Here is an 18,115-nt window from a genome sequence, read left to right on the forward strand (position 1 = left end):
AATTTCGTCAACAAATAAAAACTACACTAAAATGTTAGGAAGCGACTAGTGGACAAGAGATCCAGTATAAGTCATTTTACACTTGGTTGCATGCTGAAAATAGCAGATCTAGATCGGCTATTTTCAGCAAGTGTAAAATCAGCCATTACGGTGGCATCAAGGCCTGTCAACTAGATTTAGTCGACAAATCTTATATTTAGTGGACTAAAACTAAAACTAGTCGCAGCCCACGGGCAGACTCTTGAGCAGGAGCAGCAGCGTGTCCCTGGCACTGGCGATGTGCGTCTGGCCGCGCCCGCTGCGAGAGTCCATGCTTCCGGAACGGTCCATCAGGAACAGGAACTCCCCGCGCGGAGTCGACGCGGTCGCCGTCGCGCTGCCATCGGGGAACCATCAGAGAGCCGGTGGCGCCGGACTCCCGTCCCGCCTCCACCACGGCGGTGGGCCGGTGGGCGTCGGCGTAATAAACCAGCAGCTCCACGTCTCGGTCGAACCTGTGTCCCGCGGCCAGCCTGACCGTGGCCCGTGTCCGCTCGGCGTCGTCCAGGTACCGGACGGGCTCCAGGGAACAGTTGGACTCCACTCTGGAGATGGGCCGAGGAGAGCTCAGTCGGGCAACGAAGGACAGAGCGTAGGGCACCAGAGAGGCCGGGACGGAGTTGGCCTGAGGCTGACCGCCGCCGCCGCCCCCTTGAGGCCGGTAGCGGGGGTTAGGCACGGTGGGCAGACAGAACCTAAGGCCGCCGTCGGCCTCCAGGGCCAGCTCGGTGACGTACTCCAGCCTGACGGTGGCGCTCTCCCCCGGAGGCAGGCTGCCCACGCTCAGGGAGAACACGTCGGGGCTCCGCTCGCTCTCCTCCAGCAGGAAGGCGTGGCCGCCGGAGCTCAGCGCGTCGTCGTACTCCTCGCGAGCTCGCCGCCTCTCCCTCACCTCGGCCACCACCTCGCCACGGCGGCCCAGCGCCGCACTGAAGTGGCAGACGGCGGCGGCGCCGGGCAGCGGGAAGACAAACACGGCCTCCAGGGGGCGCTCCTCACCGTTCTCGTACGCAGGGTGGCCACGTGGTCCCTCACCTCCACCTCCAGGCTTTCAGAGGAACCGGCTCCTTCTGGGAGGAGAGCAGACTGCAGCACTTCACCCTCGCATTATTACATATTGGACTGATAGACATTACAGTGGAATATACTAGAGTATACTTATATATATAATATACTATACTTACTATTACTGCCGTCGTCTTGTAATTATTATGCAATTTGTTCGTTTTATAAGTTTATTATTTTCTAAATATATATTTGGGTAAAAGTTAGTTTTTGGAGTTTAGTTCCGTCATTTCCGGTGCTATGCCCATATATGGTTTGAGTCTGCGATGGTTCACAATCATTGTTACACTTCCGTTCTGTAGAGATGCCGGGCGGTTTGTTTACAGCGTGTCGCTGACCAACAGGTTTGTGTGTTTAACAACGTAAAGCTTTACATCAAGACATATTGACATGATGTGTATTTGAATGTCTTATTCATGGAATGAATTGTATTTCAGTGTCGCTGTGTTTATGGGCACTTCAGAGGGCAAAGACGTCCTTTCAGTCCCTTCGGTTTATGCAGCAGCGCCAGTGAGGTGTGTTTGTTTCCTTTCTGCATTTGTTATTGTTTCTTATGATGATGATTCTTTATTGATTTGGTTCTAATCTGAATGTTTGTCTTTTATGCTTATTTACAACAGTTTGACGTTGTGGATGAATTGTGTGACAGACAATAAATCTACCAGTGATAAAAGAACTACCTTGCCTCGTTCTGAGTCCGTTGGGAGTGACACTTACTTTGATTGATTGATTGAAGAATTTATTAACAGTTTGCAGAATTACAGTACATTTCAAGCACAAACTCAATACAAAGGCTGTTAACTGTGAGTGGACGACCCAATTAAGCATTACACTTGTTTCCAATAGCTGGTCCACCATGTTCAAATCATCAAAACATTTAGAGACGTACAAATAGACACTTCTATAGACAGAACAGGAATTCATCATAAGGGAGGTAAAAAGGGAAAAGAAATATATACAGTGAGGGGGAAAAAAGGGGGGGGCGGGGGGGGATTCAGATTTTACGGGGGCCAGTTTCGAATTGCAGCCATCCGTAGGTGCCCTTTGAGAGCGGTTTTGAAGGAGTCAAGGGATTCGCATGTCTTAATGACAGTTGGTAGGGCGTTCCACATTTTGGTGGCATAGGAGCGAAAAGAATTTAGTCCCTTGTTTGTGCCGAATCTGGGTTGTACATGGTTCGTTGCACTCCCTCTGGTGTTGTGGGTGTGGACTTCGTTAACATTAAGGAAGTATCTAGACAGGTACATGGGTATCTTGGTGGTGTATCGAATCTTGTGGACCAGACCCATTGCAAGATGCTGTACTCTGTCGTCGACCCTAAGCCATTCCAGCCTGTCGAAGTGGGCAGGGGTGAGGTGGGTTCGGGGGGCTAGATCAAGTAGGAGCCTGACCAGTTTGTTTTGGGAAGTCTGGAGCCTGGTTTTAAGGGCCTTTGAGGTGCTGTGGTACCAGGAGGTGCATGCATAGTCAAAGAAACCTTGTACAAGGGCTCCTGTTAAGGTCTTCAAGGTGTTTTTGTTGACCAGTGAGGAGATCCTGTAGAGGAATCTTGTTCTATGGTTGACTTTTTTGATTACGTTGGTGGCCATTTTATCACCGGAAAGATTAGCCTCCAGGATGGAACCTAGGTAGGTAATTTCATCTTTACGTGTGATAACATTGTCACCCACTCTAACCAAGAAGCCATTTGCCTTGCTGAGATTACTAATAGAGCCAAAGAGAATGGATTCAGTTTTTCCCAGGTGTAAAGATAGTTTGTTATCAGCGAGCCAGGTGCAGATTCTACCGAGTTCAGAGCTGAGGGCATTTTCAACCTGCAGTTTGTCCCTGTCCGAGACCAGCAGTGCTGAGTCATCTGCGAACAGGAACAAGTTGCAGTCACAAGCTGAAGTCATGTCGTTTACATATATTAGGAACAGTAGAGGCCCTAGTATGCTTCCTTGTGGAACGCCACAGCTCACTGGGAGGGGGGGGGACAGTGTTCCGTTCACTTCCACCATCTGTTCTCTCCCCTCCAGGTAGGATTGCATCCAGCTCACTGATGTGCTATCGAAACCAATTGCTTTTAGCTTGTTAACCAGTATGGAGTGGTTCACGGTGTCAAAAGCCTTTTGGAGGTCCAGCATGACCATGCCGCAGTATTTGCCAGCGTCCACCTCTTGTTTGATGTGGTCGTGTAACAGAGTTAGAAATATGCTTGTATTAGTTTCTACAAAATCACTACTTGCTTTTCAATGTATTGCTTAGAGTACTAAAGCCACCTGGTGGATGAACAGCGCAGCTGCACGCAGTGTCCCTTTGTGCGCACCGTAGTTTGCCTCGGCAGAGGAAAATGGTTTCCATGCTGCAGGTGGGTGCAAGAGAGCTCCGTTGCAAACAATGAATATATCTTTGGGGTTTTATATTAATCATTTGCACTCTTTGTTACACAGATTTGTGTACTGTATGCTGCTGCTGCGCTGTAGATGACATCTGTGTTCATTTATTGTTCATACCAGGTGGGCTTTGTTGAATGAGAGATTTACATGGTGTTTTCATTATCATTGTCTTTCTTGGGCTATTAGTCTGTTCTTTATTTTGTGTAGCCGTTTTGTGTCATTTCACAATGTTCTGTAAGTTTGTTATAAAAATAGCTCTCATTGGGTTAGGTGCTCTATGGAAAAAGAAAGAAACAAATTAATTAATTACCCACTATACGATCACATTTGCCTCAGGGAGGAAAATGGTTTCCATGCTGCAGATTTGTGTACTGTATGCTGCTGCTGCGCTGTAGATGACATCTGTGTTCATTTATTGTTCATACCAGGAACTCCAAAGTAAAGACCTGAGTGAGAGCAAGTCCTGTGTGGCCGTGTCATCACTTCTACACCATATACATCTCCACCAAATACACAGACAGACACAGGCATGTGTCAGTGGAGTGGGATGTTCTGAAGCCAGATTGGAACTCGTACAATAATTTATTAGTGGCAAGATACTTTTCAACCTGTTCATAGACTATTTTTTCCATCACTTTCGAGATGGAACTAAGAATAGAAATAGGGCGGTAGTTGCCGGGGTCTAATTTACTCCCTTTCTTGTGCAAGGGGGTTACTTTGGCCAGTTTGAAGTCTTGGGGGACCTGTCCCTGTTTGATGGAGAGGTTTACTATGTGGGTGATGATTGGAGCTATAGAGATGGCTGAGTCTCTGAGAAATTTGGAGGGAATGTTGTCATGGCCTGTGGCCTTGTGGGGTTGGAGGGCACTCAGTTTCTTAATTACCTCATCAGTTGTTACCATAACTAGTTTAAAATCGTCTTTACAAACACCTAGGTTTCTGTAGAAGGTTGTAATGTGCTCTACACCAAAGAGCCCAGAGTGTGAGGGCAGTTTGTTAACCAGAGTTGTTGCTATGTTTGTAAAGAAGATATTCAAGTAGTTGGCCACATCAAGGTTGTCAGTGATGAGAGTGTTGTCCGATTTATACTAGAGTATACTTATATATATAATATACTATACTTATATATACTGTATAATACTATAATATACTTATATATATATATAATATACTATACTGTATACTACTATAATGTACTTATATATATAATATACTATTATATACATATATATATATATACTGTATAATTATATCTAACCACCTGGGAACCTTATAGAATGCAGCACGGGACTGTGTAACCTTATACTGTTACAGGACATGATGATGTCACGGGACACGGTGATGTCATAGAACACGGTGATGTCACAGGACACAGTAATGTCATAGAACACGGTGATAAGTGGTCATGGTCATAGAACACGGTGATAAGTGGTCATGGGTAAATGGTGCATTTATATAGCGCCTCCATCCAAGGCTCTTTACATAGATTGTGCATTACGTTGCGAGGAAACCATGCAAGGCACCAGCCTCTCAAAGGGCACCTACGGATGGCTGCAATTCGAAACTGGCCCCCGTAAAATCTGAATCCCCGCCCCCCCCTTCTTTCCCCTCACTGTATATATTTCTTTTCCCTTTTTACCTCCTTTTTGATGAATTCCTGTTCTGTCTATAGAAGTGTCTATTTGTACGTCTCTAAATGTTTTGATGATTTGAACATGGTGGACCCTGTTGGAAACAAGTGTAATGCTTAATTGGGTCGTCCACTCACAGTTAACAGCCTTTGTATTGAGTTTGTGCTTGAAATGTACTGTAATTCTGCAAACTGTTAATAAATTCTTCAATCAATCAATCAATCAATTCACACCGCTGCCATCTGGCCAGCAAGGTGGTAACTTACAGCCCATTGAATTGATCCAAACAGAAAGGTCCTATCTGATGGTATTAAACAACGTCAAACTCAACAACTCCAAGAGTTTAATTGGAAGCGCTCGTTATCAGTAAAGCAAACTCCTGCATTATGTGAAAATTCAAAACAGGTGGTATAGCCTACGCATGGGCTGTTGAGTGATGAAATGAAATGAAATGAAATCTATATTTACCCAGGGTATCTGGGCTAAGCTCAAGAACTTGTTTCCAGCCAGGCCCTGCTCATAGAACACATTTCATCGTAGTGGTTGATGCCTTGTTCAAGGGCATTTCAGCGGTGGTAATTTTAACGTGTCGGACGGCTGATTCGAACTGGGAACCTTCCGGTATCTAGACCGCGCCGCTATCCGTTCGGCCACCGCTGCCACATATTCAACGAGCACTTCCAAACTCCAACACTTAGAACCCCCCCCCCCCCCCCCCCCCCCCCCAATTCTGTAAACTCATATTAATATTGTAATGACCGGTGGGGTTCCGACATGACAACCTTCTTTAAGTTGCTTTTATTAGTAATAACGAGTTACAAGGCACACAATAGTGATGGCTGGATAGCTACGAATAGCCTACCAAAATGCTAGCGTAACCCGACGGCTCAGAGCACAACAACAACACCAAACTAGTAAACGTGCTTCCGCCCTCACCCCGGAAGTACTTCCTCCCGAGCTGGTCCTTAAAGGAACACACACAGTAGCACAGTCCTAACCATAACACAGTACTAGTGTTCCACTGGGACGCTACAGTATGTTATATTATTGATAACCTGCGTATAGTAGTAATTATGTTCACATTTAATGTAGATACTCTAGGAGCAAGAACCTTAAGACAACAACTGTTTATCTTTTTTTATTTTTTATTTACTGTATGATGTTCCTCCATATTATTATTATTATTATTATTATTTACTGTATGATGTTCCTCCATATTATTGTTGTTGTTGTTGTTGTTATTATTATAACATTGTATCTTGTTGAATGCCTAGTACTAGTACTCATAGTGCTACAGTGTGTGAGGAGGTCTATATTGTACTGTTATCTTGTTGAATTCCTAGTACTAGTACTCATAGTGCTCCAGTGTGTGAGGTCTATATTGTACTGTTATCGTGTTGAATGCCTAGTACTAGTACTCATAGTGCTACAGTGTGTGAGGTCTATATTGTACTGTTATCGTGTTGAATGCCTAGTACTAGTACTCATAGTGCTACAGTGTGTGAGGTCTATATTGTACTGTTATCGTGTTGAATGCCTAGTACTAGTACTCATAGTGCTACAGTGTGTGAGGAGGTCTTGTGGACACAACATATAACAATAAAAAGCACCTTGTATTATTGCTGCCATCATCATTAGTTATTAGGCCCTGTCCCATTTGTCTCCTTTTATGATGATTTCCTGTTTTTTTGTTATATAAAGTGTATAGCCTATTTGTACGTCTCTAAATGTTATGATGAATTGAAAACGGTGGACCCTGTTGTAAACAAGTGTAATGTTTTATGGTGTCGTCCACAGTTAACAGTTTTTGTATTGAGTGAAATGTACCTATTATTCTGCATACTGTTAATAAATACTAAAATCAAATACTTCGTTCAATCACAGCTGGCATGCTGTGGCTGTGTGGCACCACACCGCCCTCTAGTGGTGGCACAGAGGAGTTATACAGCTTTAATGGACGAGGAGGAGGAAGAAGTCATGTTCTGCTGATATGAAAAGGAAATGAACTTTCTGGATATTATAGATAAGATAGTTGAAGAATAACAACACTCTCATTACCAACATACCAAACATTTAACAAAATACCAAACATTTAACAAAACAACCCAACAGCCTCCTCGTCGCACCTTTTGGGTTTGTTTTCATAGACCTGACCGCTTGTTTCTCCCGTGACATCCGATCTGGCAACACACTGGTCAGGAGTTCAGAGGAAACGAAACCTAAATGTGTTTGTTTCTGTGTTTCAGCCTCGCCCAGAGTCAGTCCTCCTGTTTTTATGAGAGAACTTCTAGTTCTGGGAGCTCACGTTAGTCTCAGTCAACAGTCATTCTCCACAGAGAGGTGATCGTCAGTCAGTAACATGTCTCTAGTCGTGGACCAGGACCAGTTCAGTTGTTCTCTGTGCGTGGAGGTGCTGAAGGAGCCAGTGACTCTGCCCTGCGGACACAGCTACTGCTTCGGCTGCATCGAAGGAGCCTGGGACCAGGAGGCCGAGGAGAAGAGCCTGTCCAGCTGTCCTCAGTGTGGAGAGACCTTCTGTCCACGGCCTGCTCTGAGGAGGAACCACATGCTGGCTGAGGTGATCATTCTGATGACCATCAGAGAGAGACGTGAAGTAGACTTGGATCCTGACGCCCAGCGTCTTGGAGTTTAGTTAAAATAGTCTTTGTACTTTCTCACTTGGGGTCCGTATATCTACATAAACGTTCATATTTCAAATGTAAAGTGCTAAACCCATGGCCACGGATGTCTTAATTATGTACGGACCCTCAGAAGTATCTGTATATTCCTTATTGTTCAATAAAAAGCCTTTTAATCCGATCAGTGGCCATTTTCTCTATACTTTAAACCGCGCGACCCTATCGTTTGGGAGGTGTATTGCACTCTGATGACATGTTATAACTCTTTGAGGAAAAATAGACACCGATGGGATTAAAATGCGTTTTATTGAACAATACGGACTATACGGGTACTTCTGATCAGCCGTACATGATTGTAACATCCGTGCCCATTGGGAAAGCTGTTTATATTTTAAATATGAACGTTTATGTAGATGTACAGAGCCCAAGTGCGAAAGTACAAAGGCTATTTTGAACTAAACTCCAAAGACTTTAATGTAATATAAGTATTAATGCTAGAGCTGAATAACGTGACTTTACTGATCACTTGGTTAGAATGTTATCATTTATGGTGGTGAGTAAGTCCATGTTTTTTCTTTTTGTCTCTTTTTCTTTTCTATTTTTCATTTTCATTTTATTAAGGTGTGGCAGTCTATTGTGATAGTAAACAATGAACCTAGCGTTTAAAAACATGCTCTCTATCTTCCATTTTAACATTGTGGTCAAAACATGAGGAAAAATGACCAGGATGGTTGGGTCGTCAAAACTAGGTCAAGTGCTACAGATCATCTGGAGTATATATATTCTGTACCAGTGTCATGTTCAGGAAGTGAACTGTACCTTGAGCTGCCCTGATGCGTAGTTGTGAGCCTGTAAAAAAAGACAGTTCAAGAAAATAACCACTTAGTTATTTTTGGCTCTGAAGTTGTAAGGATGTACTGTTTACACGTTGGAAAGAATGTATAGCATCATTAATGCTGAAATAAATGTTCATTTTAAATAAGTCTGAATACTATGTAAGACATGTTCAGATAGTTAACATTCCTATGATCATGGACATGTACAGTACATAGAATGACTAGAGATTCCTGTTGGCTTAGTTTACAATTTAGGCATTTATCCCAGACGCTCTTAAAATCCAGAGCGACTTACATTAAGCATTACTTTAGTTGTCATCAGTGAGTGAGCTTTACACACACCAGCAGGCTAAGGGACAGCTGTTCTTTCTCAGGAAAGACTGACTGTGCAAAAACCCTCAGCACACACTTTGCACTTTCACTGATATTTGTGCCCTGGCTGTTATTGTTTTTAACGAGTGATTTTAGGTTGTCGTTTTGTATTGCAGTGGAGCTTCCGAGTGTATGTTTTCCACATGTACCTAACCAGTGCATCTACGTGACAATAACGTGAATCTGAATCTATTTGCAGCTTGTGGAGAAACTGAGGACTCCAGATGTTCAGCGGTCTTCTGTCTCTGCCGCTCCGCTCTACGCCGGCCCTGCGGACGTAGCCTGTGACCTTTGCCCCGAAAGCAGACGCCACAAAGCCGTGATGTCCTGTCTGGGGTGTGAGCTGTCCTACTGCGACACTCACCTCCAGCTTCACTACAATGTTCCTGCATTTAAGAAGCACAAGCTGGTCCCGGCCACGCGCGCGGCCCGTCTGCACCACAACATGTGCTCCAGACACCACAAGCCCATGGAGGTGTTCTGTCGCACGGACCAGCAGTTCATCTGCTACCTGTGTGCCATGGATGAACACAAGGGCCACGACACGGTGTCAGCGGCCGCGGAGAGGAGCCACAGACAGGTACCGTAGAGAGGAGCCACAGACAGGTACCGTAGAGAGGAGCCACAGACAGGTACCGTAGAGAGGAGCCACAGACAGGTACCGTAGAGAGGAGCCACAGACAGGTACCGTAGAGAGGAGCCACAGGCAGGTACCGTAGAGAGGAGCCACAGACAGGTACCGTAGAGAGGAGCCACAGACGGGTACCGTAGAGAGGAGCCACAGACGGGTACCGTAGAGAGGAGCCACAGACAGGTACCGTAGAGAGGAGCCACAGACAGGTACCGTAGAGAGGAGCCACAGACAGGTACCGTAGAGAGGAGCCACAGACAGGTACCGCAAGGAAATGTAGGAGTTCAGGCATTCAGTTTAAGGTTGACTCGGTTCCACAGATACAATTTGTGAAAATAGCCGATCTACAAGCTCACAACGCCTCTCAACGCGAGGAGGTGTGAGCTTGTAGATCTACTATTTTCCACAATGTTTGAGCAAACATCTAATTTTTCATGCATGAGAAGGCAGACCTCCCGGTGCTGCACGATTCTTGCTCAACTGTGAATCTCGATTTTCCTCCACGAGAATTGAGATCACGATTCTCACACGATTGTCATTTTTTCCATGAAAATATTTATTCAAAAAGCTTAAACAAAAACATAAGAGTAACTAAAATGAATTGGACAGCCATCTAGTGCTGCACCGTTCTTCACAAAATCAGATTGCATACAGTAGGTGTCTGAATCTAGATCTCAATCTTTTTATGATTAATTGAGCAGCACTATCACACATCAAAGAGAGAGTAGCAGAGCTGCCCTGCTATCGGTGTATAAATGAACGTATTGTGTCAACTGTGTCTTCACGTTGTGTGTGAATCCAAACGTTCTCTTGCAGAAACAGTTGGGGACGAGTCAGCAAAACCTCCAGCAGAAGATCCAGGAGAGAAAGAAGGAAGTGAAAGAGCTGAGAGAGGTCAAGGAGACCCTGAAGGTCAGAGTTCACATCAGGCCAGCTAATAGTTCCTGATGTTCTGTTACTTACTGTGACTACTCAGTAGTTCCTGATGTTCTGTTACTTACTGTGACTACTCAGTAGTTCCTGATGTTCTGTTACTTACTGTGACTACTCAGTAGTTCCTGATGTTCTGTTACTTACTGTGACTACTCAGTAGTTCCTGATGTTCTGTTACTTACTGTGACTACTCAGTAGTTCCTGATGTTCTGTTACTTACTGTGACTACTCAGTAGTTCCTGATGTTCTGTTACTTACTGTGACTACTCAGTAGTTCCTGATGTTCTGTTACTTACTGTGACTACTCAGTAGTTCCTGATGTTCTGTTACTTACTGTGACTACTCAGTAGTTCCTGATGTTCTGTTACTTACTGTGACTACTCAGTAGTTCCTGATGTTCTGTTACTTACTGTGACTACTCAGTAGTTCCTGATGTTCTGTTACTTACTGTGACTACTCAGTAGTTCCTGATGTTCTGTTACTTACTGTGACTACTCAGTAGTTCCTGATGTTCTGTTACTTACTGTGACTACTCAGTAGTTCCTGATGTTCTGTAGTCCATAGAATATTATGTACAGCTACAAATATCACCCTTGAAATTAAACGGTTTTAGAACCACTGGTATTGTAGCCTGGGCAGCATTCCTTTTCGGGTTTATGATCCGGTCGGGAGCGGATGATATCGTTATGTCATGTTGTAGTCATTGTTTTGTAGTCATCAGGATGATATCGTTATGTCATGTTGTAGTCATTGTTTTGTAGTCATCAGGATGATATCGTTATGTCATGTTGTAGTCATTGTTCTGTAGTCATCAGGATGATATCGTTATGTCATGTTGTAGTCATTGTTTTGTAGTCATCAGGATGATATCGTTATGTCATGTTGTAGTCATTGTTTTGTAGTCATCAGGATGATATCGTTATGTCATGTTGTAGTCATTGTTCTGTAGTCATCAGGATGATATCGTTATGTCATGTTGTAGTCATTGTTTTGTAGTCATCAGGATGATATCGTTACGTCATGTTGTAGTCATTGTTCTGTAGTCATCAGGATGATATCATTATGTCATGTTGTAGTCATTGTTTTGTAGTCATCAGGATGATATCGTTATGTCATGTTGTAGTCATTGTTTTGTAGTCATCAGGATGATATTGTTACGTCATGTTGTAGTCATTGTTTTGTAGTCATCAGGATGATATCGTGACGTCATGTTGTAGTCATTTTCTTTATAGTCATCAGGATGATATCGTGACGTCATGTTGTAGTCATTGTTTTGTAGTCATCAGGATGATATCGTGACGTCATGTTGTAGTCATTTTTTTTATAGTCATCAGGATGATATCGTGACGTCATGTTGTAGTCATTGTTTTGTAGTCATCAGGATGATATCGTGACGTCATGTTGTAGTCATTGTTTTGTAGTCATCAGGATGATATCGTGACGTCATGTTGTAGTCATTGTTTTGTAGTCATCAGGCCGGAACCCTCAATCTGGAATCTTTTCCCTCAAACTGATTTTTCCCAATAAAAGCTGCAGGCTACGAGGGAACGAGTCACGCCTTCATAGAGAAGGTATTAATTATTCTTACGGTTTGAGGGAAAGGAAGTTCTGCTTTCGATGGTTCTGGTCTGATGACTACAAAACAGTGACTACAACATGACGTAACGATATCATCCGCTCCAGACCGGTTCACACGGCAATTTGGTAACACAGATCAGATTTCCTCCGAGGTGGAAAGCCTGGTGACCCGAGGTTACTGGTATTGTAATTGTATAACAGACATGAAGTCCACATACTGACACGTACGGTTGTGATGGAAGCGATTCTGGATCCCAACCCACTGCACCACACGATCGATCGTGCGTGTGTGTGTGTGCGTGACTGTGTGCATGTGTGTTAATCAGAGCTCTGCAGAAGCAGCTGTGGAGGCCAGTGAGCAGATGTTCTCAGAAATGAAGGCGAGTGTGGACAGAAGACACAGCCAGGTTAAAGACATGATCAGACAGCAGGAGAAGACAGCCGTGTCCCAGGTTGAGGACGTCCTGAGACAGCTGGAGGAAGACATCGCACAGCTGGAGAGGACACACGCTGAGCTGGACCAGCTGTCCCACACTGATGACATCACGCATTTCATTCAGGTTCTGTCCCACACTGATGACATCATTCAGGTTCTGTCACACACTAATGACATCATGCATTTCAGGTTTAGGTTAAACCATTAAACCACTTTAAACCTAAATATGTTGGTTATTTGAAAATAGCCACCAATCTACATGTTTGACCTTGTACTGTACATATTGTATTGTGCTATTTAAAAAAAAAGTGTAATATCTTTGAAACACTTTAATAACACAAACCTCGTATGAGCTATGAGGGTCACTGGCAGACAATATTTTCTGATGGGGGTCTGTGACCAAATACGTATTCATTTAATGGCCCTTGGTATGAAAAGGATTACGAAGCAATATTACAATAATATTTTTTATTAATACTATTATGTATGTGTTCTCTCCAGAGCGTCCAGAGTGCGTCCAGCTCCAGTGGACCTCCAGTCTTACCCAGTGATGTCGTGTCCACTCTGAGCTCCTTCACTCAGCTGAGAGAAGATGTGTCTGCTCTGAGAGATGACCTGGACCTGGTCCTCAACACACCCTGGACACACACAGGTTACACACACACACACACACACACACACACACACACACACACACACACACACACACACACACACACACACAGGTCAGATTGAATGGTCAACCAGCCATCTTAGTAAACGGTGGATTGTTAAAGTCAGAAACAGTTGATTTTAAGGCTGTCACGATACTCGATACGTACCGATTCCCACTTTGAGAAGCAATGCTTTAGGTCATTCTTCTTCTTCGAGTGTTGTGTTCTTCATCTGACTCATGTCTTATGTCTTGTTTAGTTGAGGTCATTCTTTGAATGAATAGTTTATTTCGATCTTTTCAGAGAGACATTACACATAAAACAGTTATTTTAAGGTGATGCTTATAGCTTATTAGTAAAAAAACAACATATAAACAAAACAAAAAAATAACATTACAAAAGAGAACAGAACAAAAAAAAACATTTACAAACAAAAAAAAACAGAAAAACAGAAACAAGTGTTTAGTTGAGGTCATTCTTCAGAGTGTTCTTCATCTGACTCATGTCTTGTGTCTCCAGAGTGTTTAGTTGAGGTCATTCTTCAGAGTGTTCTTCATCTGACTCATGTCTTGTGTCTCCAGAGTCTCCAGCTGATGTTTCTCATCCAGCAGAGCCTCAGACCAGAGCGGAACTCTTACAATGTGAGTCCATGTTCAGGCTGAGTGTTTTCTGACCAACAGCTTGATGACACTGACGTTCATCATGTGTTGTCGTGTGTTCTCACAGATTCCTGTCCGCTCTCATTGGATGCAAACACAGTACACGACAACCTCGTCCTGTCAGAGGAGAACAGGAAGGTGACGCGACAGAAAACTCAGCACCCTGACCATCCAAAGAGATTTTTATTGTACCGTCAGGTGTTGTGTAAGGAGGCTCTGACTGAACGCTGTTACCTGGAAGTAGAATGGAATGAGGCTGAATGTATTTATATAGCAGTCTGTTATGATGACGTCAACAAACATGAGCGTTTTCAGTCAGGCCTTGGATTCAATTCAAAGTCCTGGTGTTTAAGATGCGTAGGTGACGACTGCTGGTTCACACACAACGGCATTGATACCAAAGTGACAAAGCCTACTAGTTCCACCAGAGATGTTAATACCGATCCCACAAGTGGTCGTAAAGATGGGTGGTCTACGTATAGTTTCACTTCCACCAGGGTGGGGGTGTTCCTGGACCACAAGGCAGGGACTCTGTCCTTCTACAGTGTTGGTGACAACACAACAGCCCTCCTCCACACAGTTCACACCACCTTCACACATCCTCTCTACGCAGGGATAGGGCTTCACGGCCCCTCTGATTACACAACACTTAAGAGTCTTGGTAAGCACAGACTGGACAGTTGTGGTGATCGTAATTCTAAGGATGTAACTCATACAGCAGAGGTGTGTAAGATATGGTAGGCATGTTTAAAGACACCTGATCTTGGTATTCAGTTGAAAACCTCACCAGTGTTCTGTAGGGAAAGAGAAGATCATAATGTATAGGAACTACTTGGTGGATTAATTGGTAGATGATAGTTATGCTTTGATTGTTTATTTTCACATAAAGAAAAGATACCAAATTGTCAAATACCGTACATTTAATACGTAAAGAAACAGGAAAACAAATTTGTGCATCTATTGTTTTTCTTTTACTGCCTTGCACTGCGAGGCGTTGTGATCGTTGCTTGTAGATCGTCTATTTTCACAACGTTTACCCCTGTCTTTATATGACAATTTGGTAAATAAAGAGGTCTTAAAAGACATTAAATTGTAACTTTATAAATGTGCAGATGTCCTCTCTATAAACGTATACTGTATAATTACACTGTATACACATTAAGATCCCTCTTTGGGAACCACTGCTGTCGGCAGTATTCTTGCAATAAAGGTTGGTAATGACGAGAGAGTTGTTGTTATTTTCAACTATCTTGATAAAATCCATAACAATGACTTCTATTCCTGCCTTTTAAAACTGTATAACCTCAACTACTCTGTGTCACCAGTAGAGGGCGGTGCGGTGCCACAGCCACAGCATGCCAGCTGTGTGCTTTAATGGTAACGGGGACTAATGTTGATGGCAGCAATGATTCAAGGTTCAAGATGCTCTTTATTGTTACATGTTGTGTCCACAAGACCTCCTCAGACACTGTAGCACTATGAGTAATAGTCATTCAACAAGATAAACGCACAATATAGACCTCACACACTGTAGCACTATGAGTAATAGTCATTCAACAAGATAAAAGTACAATATAGACCTCAGACACTGTAGCACTATGAGTAATAGTCATTCAACGAGATAACAGTACAATATAGACCTCACACTGTAGCACTATGAGTAATAGTCATTCAACGAGATAACAGTACAATATAGACCTCACACTGTAGCACTATGAGTAATAGTCATTCAACGAGATAAACGTACAATATAGATCTCAGACACTGTAGCACTATGAGTAATAGTCATTCAACAAGATAAAAGTACAATATAGACCTCACACTGTAGCACTATGAGTAATAGTCATTCAACAAGATAAAAGTACAATATAGACCTCACACTGTAGCACTATGAGTAATAGTCATTCAACGAGATAAAAGTACAATATAGACCTCACACTGTAGCACTATGAGTAATAGTGATTCAACAAGATAAAAGTACAATATAGACCTCACACTGTAGCACTATGAGTAATAGTGATTCAACAAGATAAAAGTACAATATAGACCTCACACTGTAGCACTATGAGTAATAGTCATTCAACAAGATAAAAGTACATAAAGACCTCAGCTCCTAAGACATTGTAGCAACGCAAGTAGACCAATATAGTAATGCAAAAAGAAATGGCAGCATTTAAAAGACAAATATACAAGAGACAAAAAGACAAGAACATCAAAGGCTAATGCTTGGGTTTAGGGATTAGAATCTACGGTCGTTGCTGGGAAGTAAATGTCACATGTTTTATATATGCCACTCCACGCTATACCAGTCTGTTCCATGCATATCCTCCCAGTCTGTACTAGGGTGCACCCAAAGGGACATTCTTGGCCGAAACCGAATATAGGAAACAGTTGGCCGAAATACCCAAATATGATTAATATTATACATCTTTTTTTCCTACCATTGCTGTCATGGCCGTACCTTAAAAGCTACCTGATCTATGGCAAAATAAATGGTTATGGCAAAACTTAATAATCACTATTATGGGTCCATAAAACATTTATTCAGCTCTTTTGAATGCATTAATTGCATACACTATATTCGGTGATATATTTTCTGCCTATTCAGGGCCGAAACCGAATAGGCCGAAAATGCATTTTTACTAGCCATTTTCTGCCGAATATTTTCTGCGGCCGAATATTCGGTGCATCACTAGTGTGTCTCAGCTACACAACCTGAACCTTTTGGCATCTCCGAGTGTGTGTGTGGGCGTGCGTCGTGTGTGTGCGGGCGTGCGTGTGTGTGCGGGCGTGCGTGTGTGTGTGGGCGTGCGTGCGTCGTGTGTGTGCGTGATTCTTGGCTCCCACCGTGCTTGTGAGTTCATGGCGGAGCTACGCTATGAATCCCATCCAGAAGCTTCTAGAGATCCTCCTATTCAATGTATTGTTGCAGGGATTGTTTTAAAGTTCTCGTTTATATCGTTTTTATTTGTTTTGGTTTTTTTTTATTTCATATGGGTTTGTTTTGCTTGTATATAAAAGACAGAAAAATTCCAAGTTTTATCTTTTTTTAATTACATTAATATAAAATTAATAATAATGAAAAAAAAAAAAAAAAACTTTGCTTGAGAAATATGGAAGTAAATAAACCAACTTTGAAAGAAAAGATGAAGAAAAAAAAGACTTCTGGGTTGTTATTTCATATTGCAATGTTTAGTTGTTTATATATGAAAAGTATACATCCATGTTTAGGCTGTTGACATGAAATATGATTAAATGTATTGCTATTTATTATAATTATACATTATGGTATAAGACTGTAGGACAGGTCTTCATCAGGAAAATATTATAATGACACAAAACAGAACAAAAAGTAGGGATGTCACGATACACTGTTTTCATTTCCGATCCGATTACCACAATTTCTGTTAGCCGATACCAATACCAAAGAATAACATTTATAATAATAAAAAAATATCTATATTTTCTTTTCTATAATTTTTATCCCACGATTTTGTAACACATTTTTCACCCCTGTGTCAATTATCTAATGTGATCCTGGGCTCTACACACCCTCCGCCAACCTAGTCCCCATATATTACATTACATTACAGTCATTTAGCAGACGCTTTTATCCAAAGCGACTTACAATAAGTGTATTCAACATAGGTAGGGAACAAAAACTACTAATCACCAGAAGTCTTTAGTGCATTTTCTGCAAAAACAAGCAACCAAGAGTATACCTAGCGCTAAGGTAAAAGTGCAATATATCAGCTACCTATTTCCTTAAACAGATGAGACAAAATAGCTAAATCAAATGAGCATGAGCTAAAACAATTAAGTGTATCGACTAAACAAGATCCAATAAACAATACAACAATAGAAAACAAGCGTTCGTACAACTAGTTAACAACAAGTAGGTCAGGCAGAGAGGAAGGGTAGTGTTTCCTGAAGAGGTGGGTTTTCAACCTGCGATATATATATATGGGGGACATGGGGAGAGCAACGGACTTGAACTCATGCTTCCTTCATGCCTGAGTGTCCAAGTTGCTCCTTTACACCTGACAGGGGGGAGTTTCCCTGATTGGACGTAGCGCGTAGAAGGAACACGTTATTCCGACCAGTTCCTTCCCCCTCCATCTGGCCAGGGGGAGGCAGTTTAGAGACCAGGATTACTGCATGTTTTTTGTGAGGGTACCTACCCTAGGGGACACGGGGAGAACATGCAAACGCCACACAGAAAAATATCTTATTTTGAAGTCCACCGTCCGGGAGTATAGTGTTTA

General features: G+C 42.6%; 1 protein-coding gene and 1 pseudogene across 4 annotated transcripts in view; one reads left to right on the plus strand and one right to left on the minus strand.

Moving 5' to 3' along the window:
- Positions 1 to 216: 216 nt before the first annotated feature.
- LOC306913814 (von Willebrand factor A domain-containing protein 5A-like) lies at positions 217 to 1,172 on the minus strand (annotated as a pseudogene). The gene has a single exon. The product of its transcript is annotated as a von Willebrand factor A domain-containing protein 5A-like (transcript).
- Positions 1,173 to 1,416: 244 nt separating this feature from the next.
- LOC306914470 (tripartite motif-containing protein 16-like) overlaps positions 1,417 to 18,115 on the plus strand; it is a 30,217-nt gene continuing 13,518 nt past the window's right edge. The window contains exons 1-9 of one of the 3 annotated variants that reach the window (XM_079491505.1): positions 1,417 to 1,448; positions 1,542 to 1,619; positions 7,360 to 7,691; positions 9,160 to 9,540; positions 10,408 to 10,503; positions 12,429 to 12,662; positions 13,040 to 13,190; positions 13,773 to 13,832; positions 13,918 to 13,988. In XM_079491505.1, coding sequence (XP_079347631.1) covers positions 7,473 to 7,691; positions 9,160 to 9,540; positions 10,408 to 10,503; positions 12,429 to 12,662; positions 13,040 to 13,190; positions 13,773 to 13,832; positions 13,918 to 13,988 — 1,212 coding nt within the window. In that variant the 5' untranslated portion in view covers positions 1,417 to 1,448; positions 1,542 to 1,619; positions 7,360 to 7,472. Of the gene's footprint in view, positions 1,449 to 1,541; positions 1,620 to 3,317; positions 3,603 to 7,359; positions 7,692 to 9,159; positions 9,541 to 10,407; positions 10,504 to 12,428; positions 12,663 to 13,039; positions 13,191 to 13,772; positions 13,833 to 13,917; positions 13,989 to 18,115 lie in introns of those variants that run through there. The other 2 variants (XM_079491506.1, XM_079491504.1) reach the window with 2 other exon arrangements.

The sequence above is a fragment of the Electrona antarctica genome (assembly GCF_951216825.1).
Source record: "Electrona antarctica genome assembly, chromosome: 21".
Taxonomy (NCBI): Eukaryota; Metazoa; Chordata; class Actinopteri; order Myctophiformes; family Myctophidae; genus Electrona; species Electrona antarctica.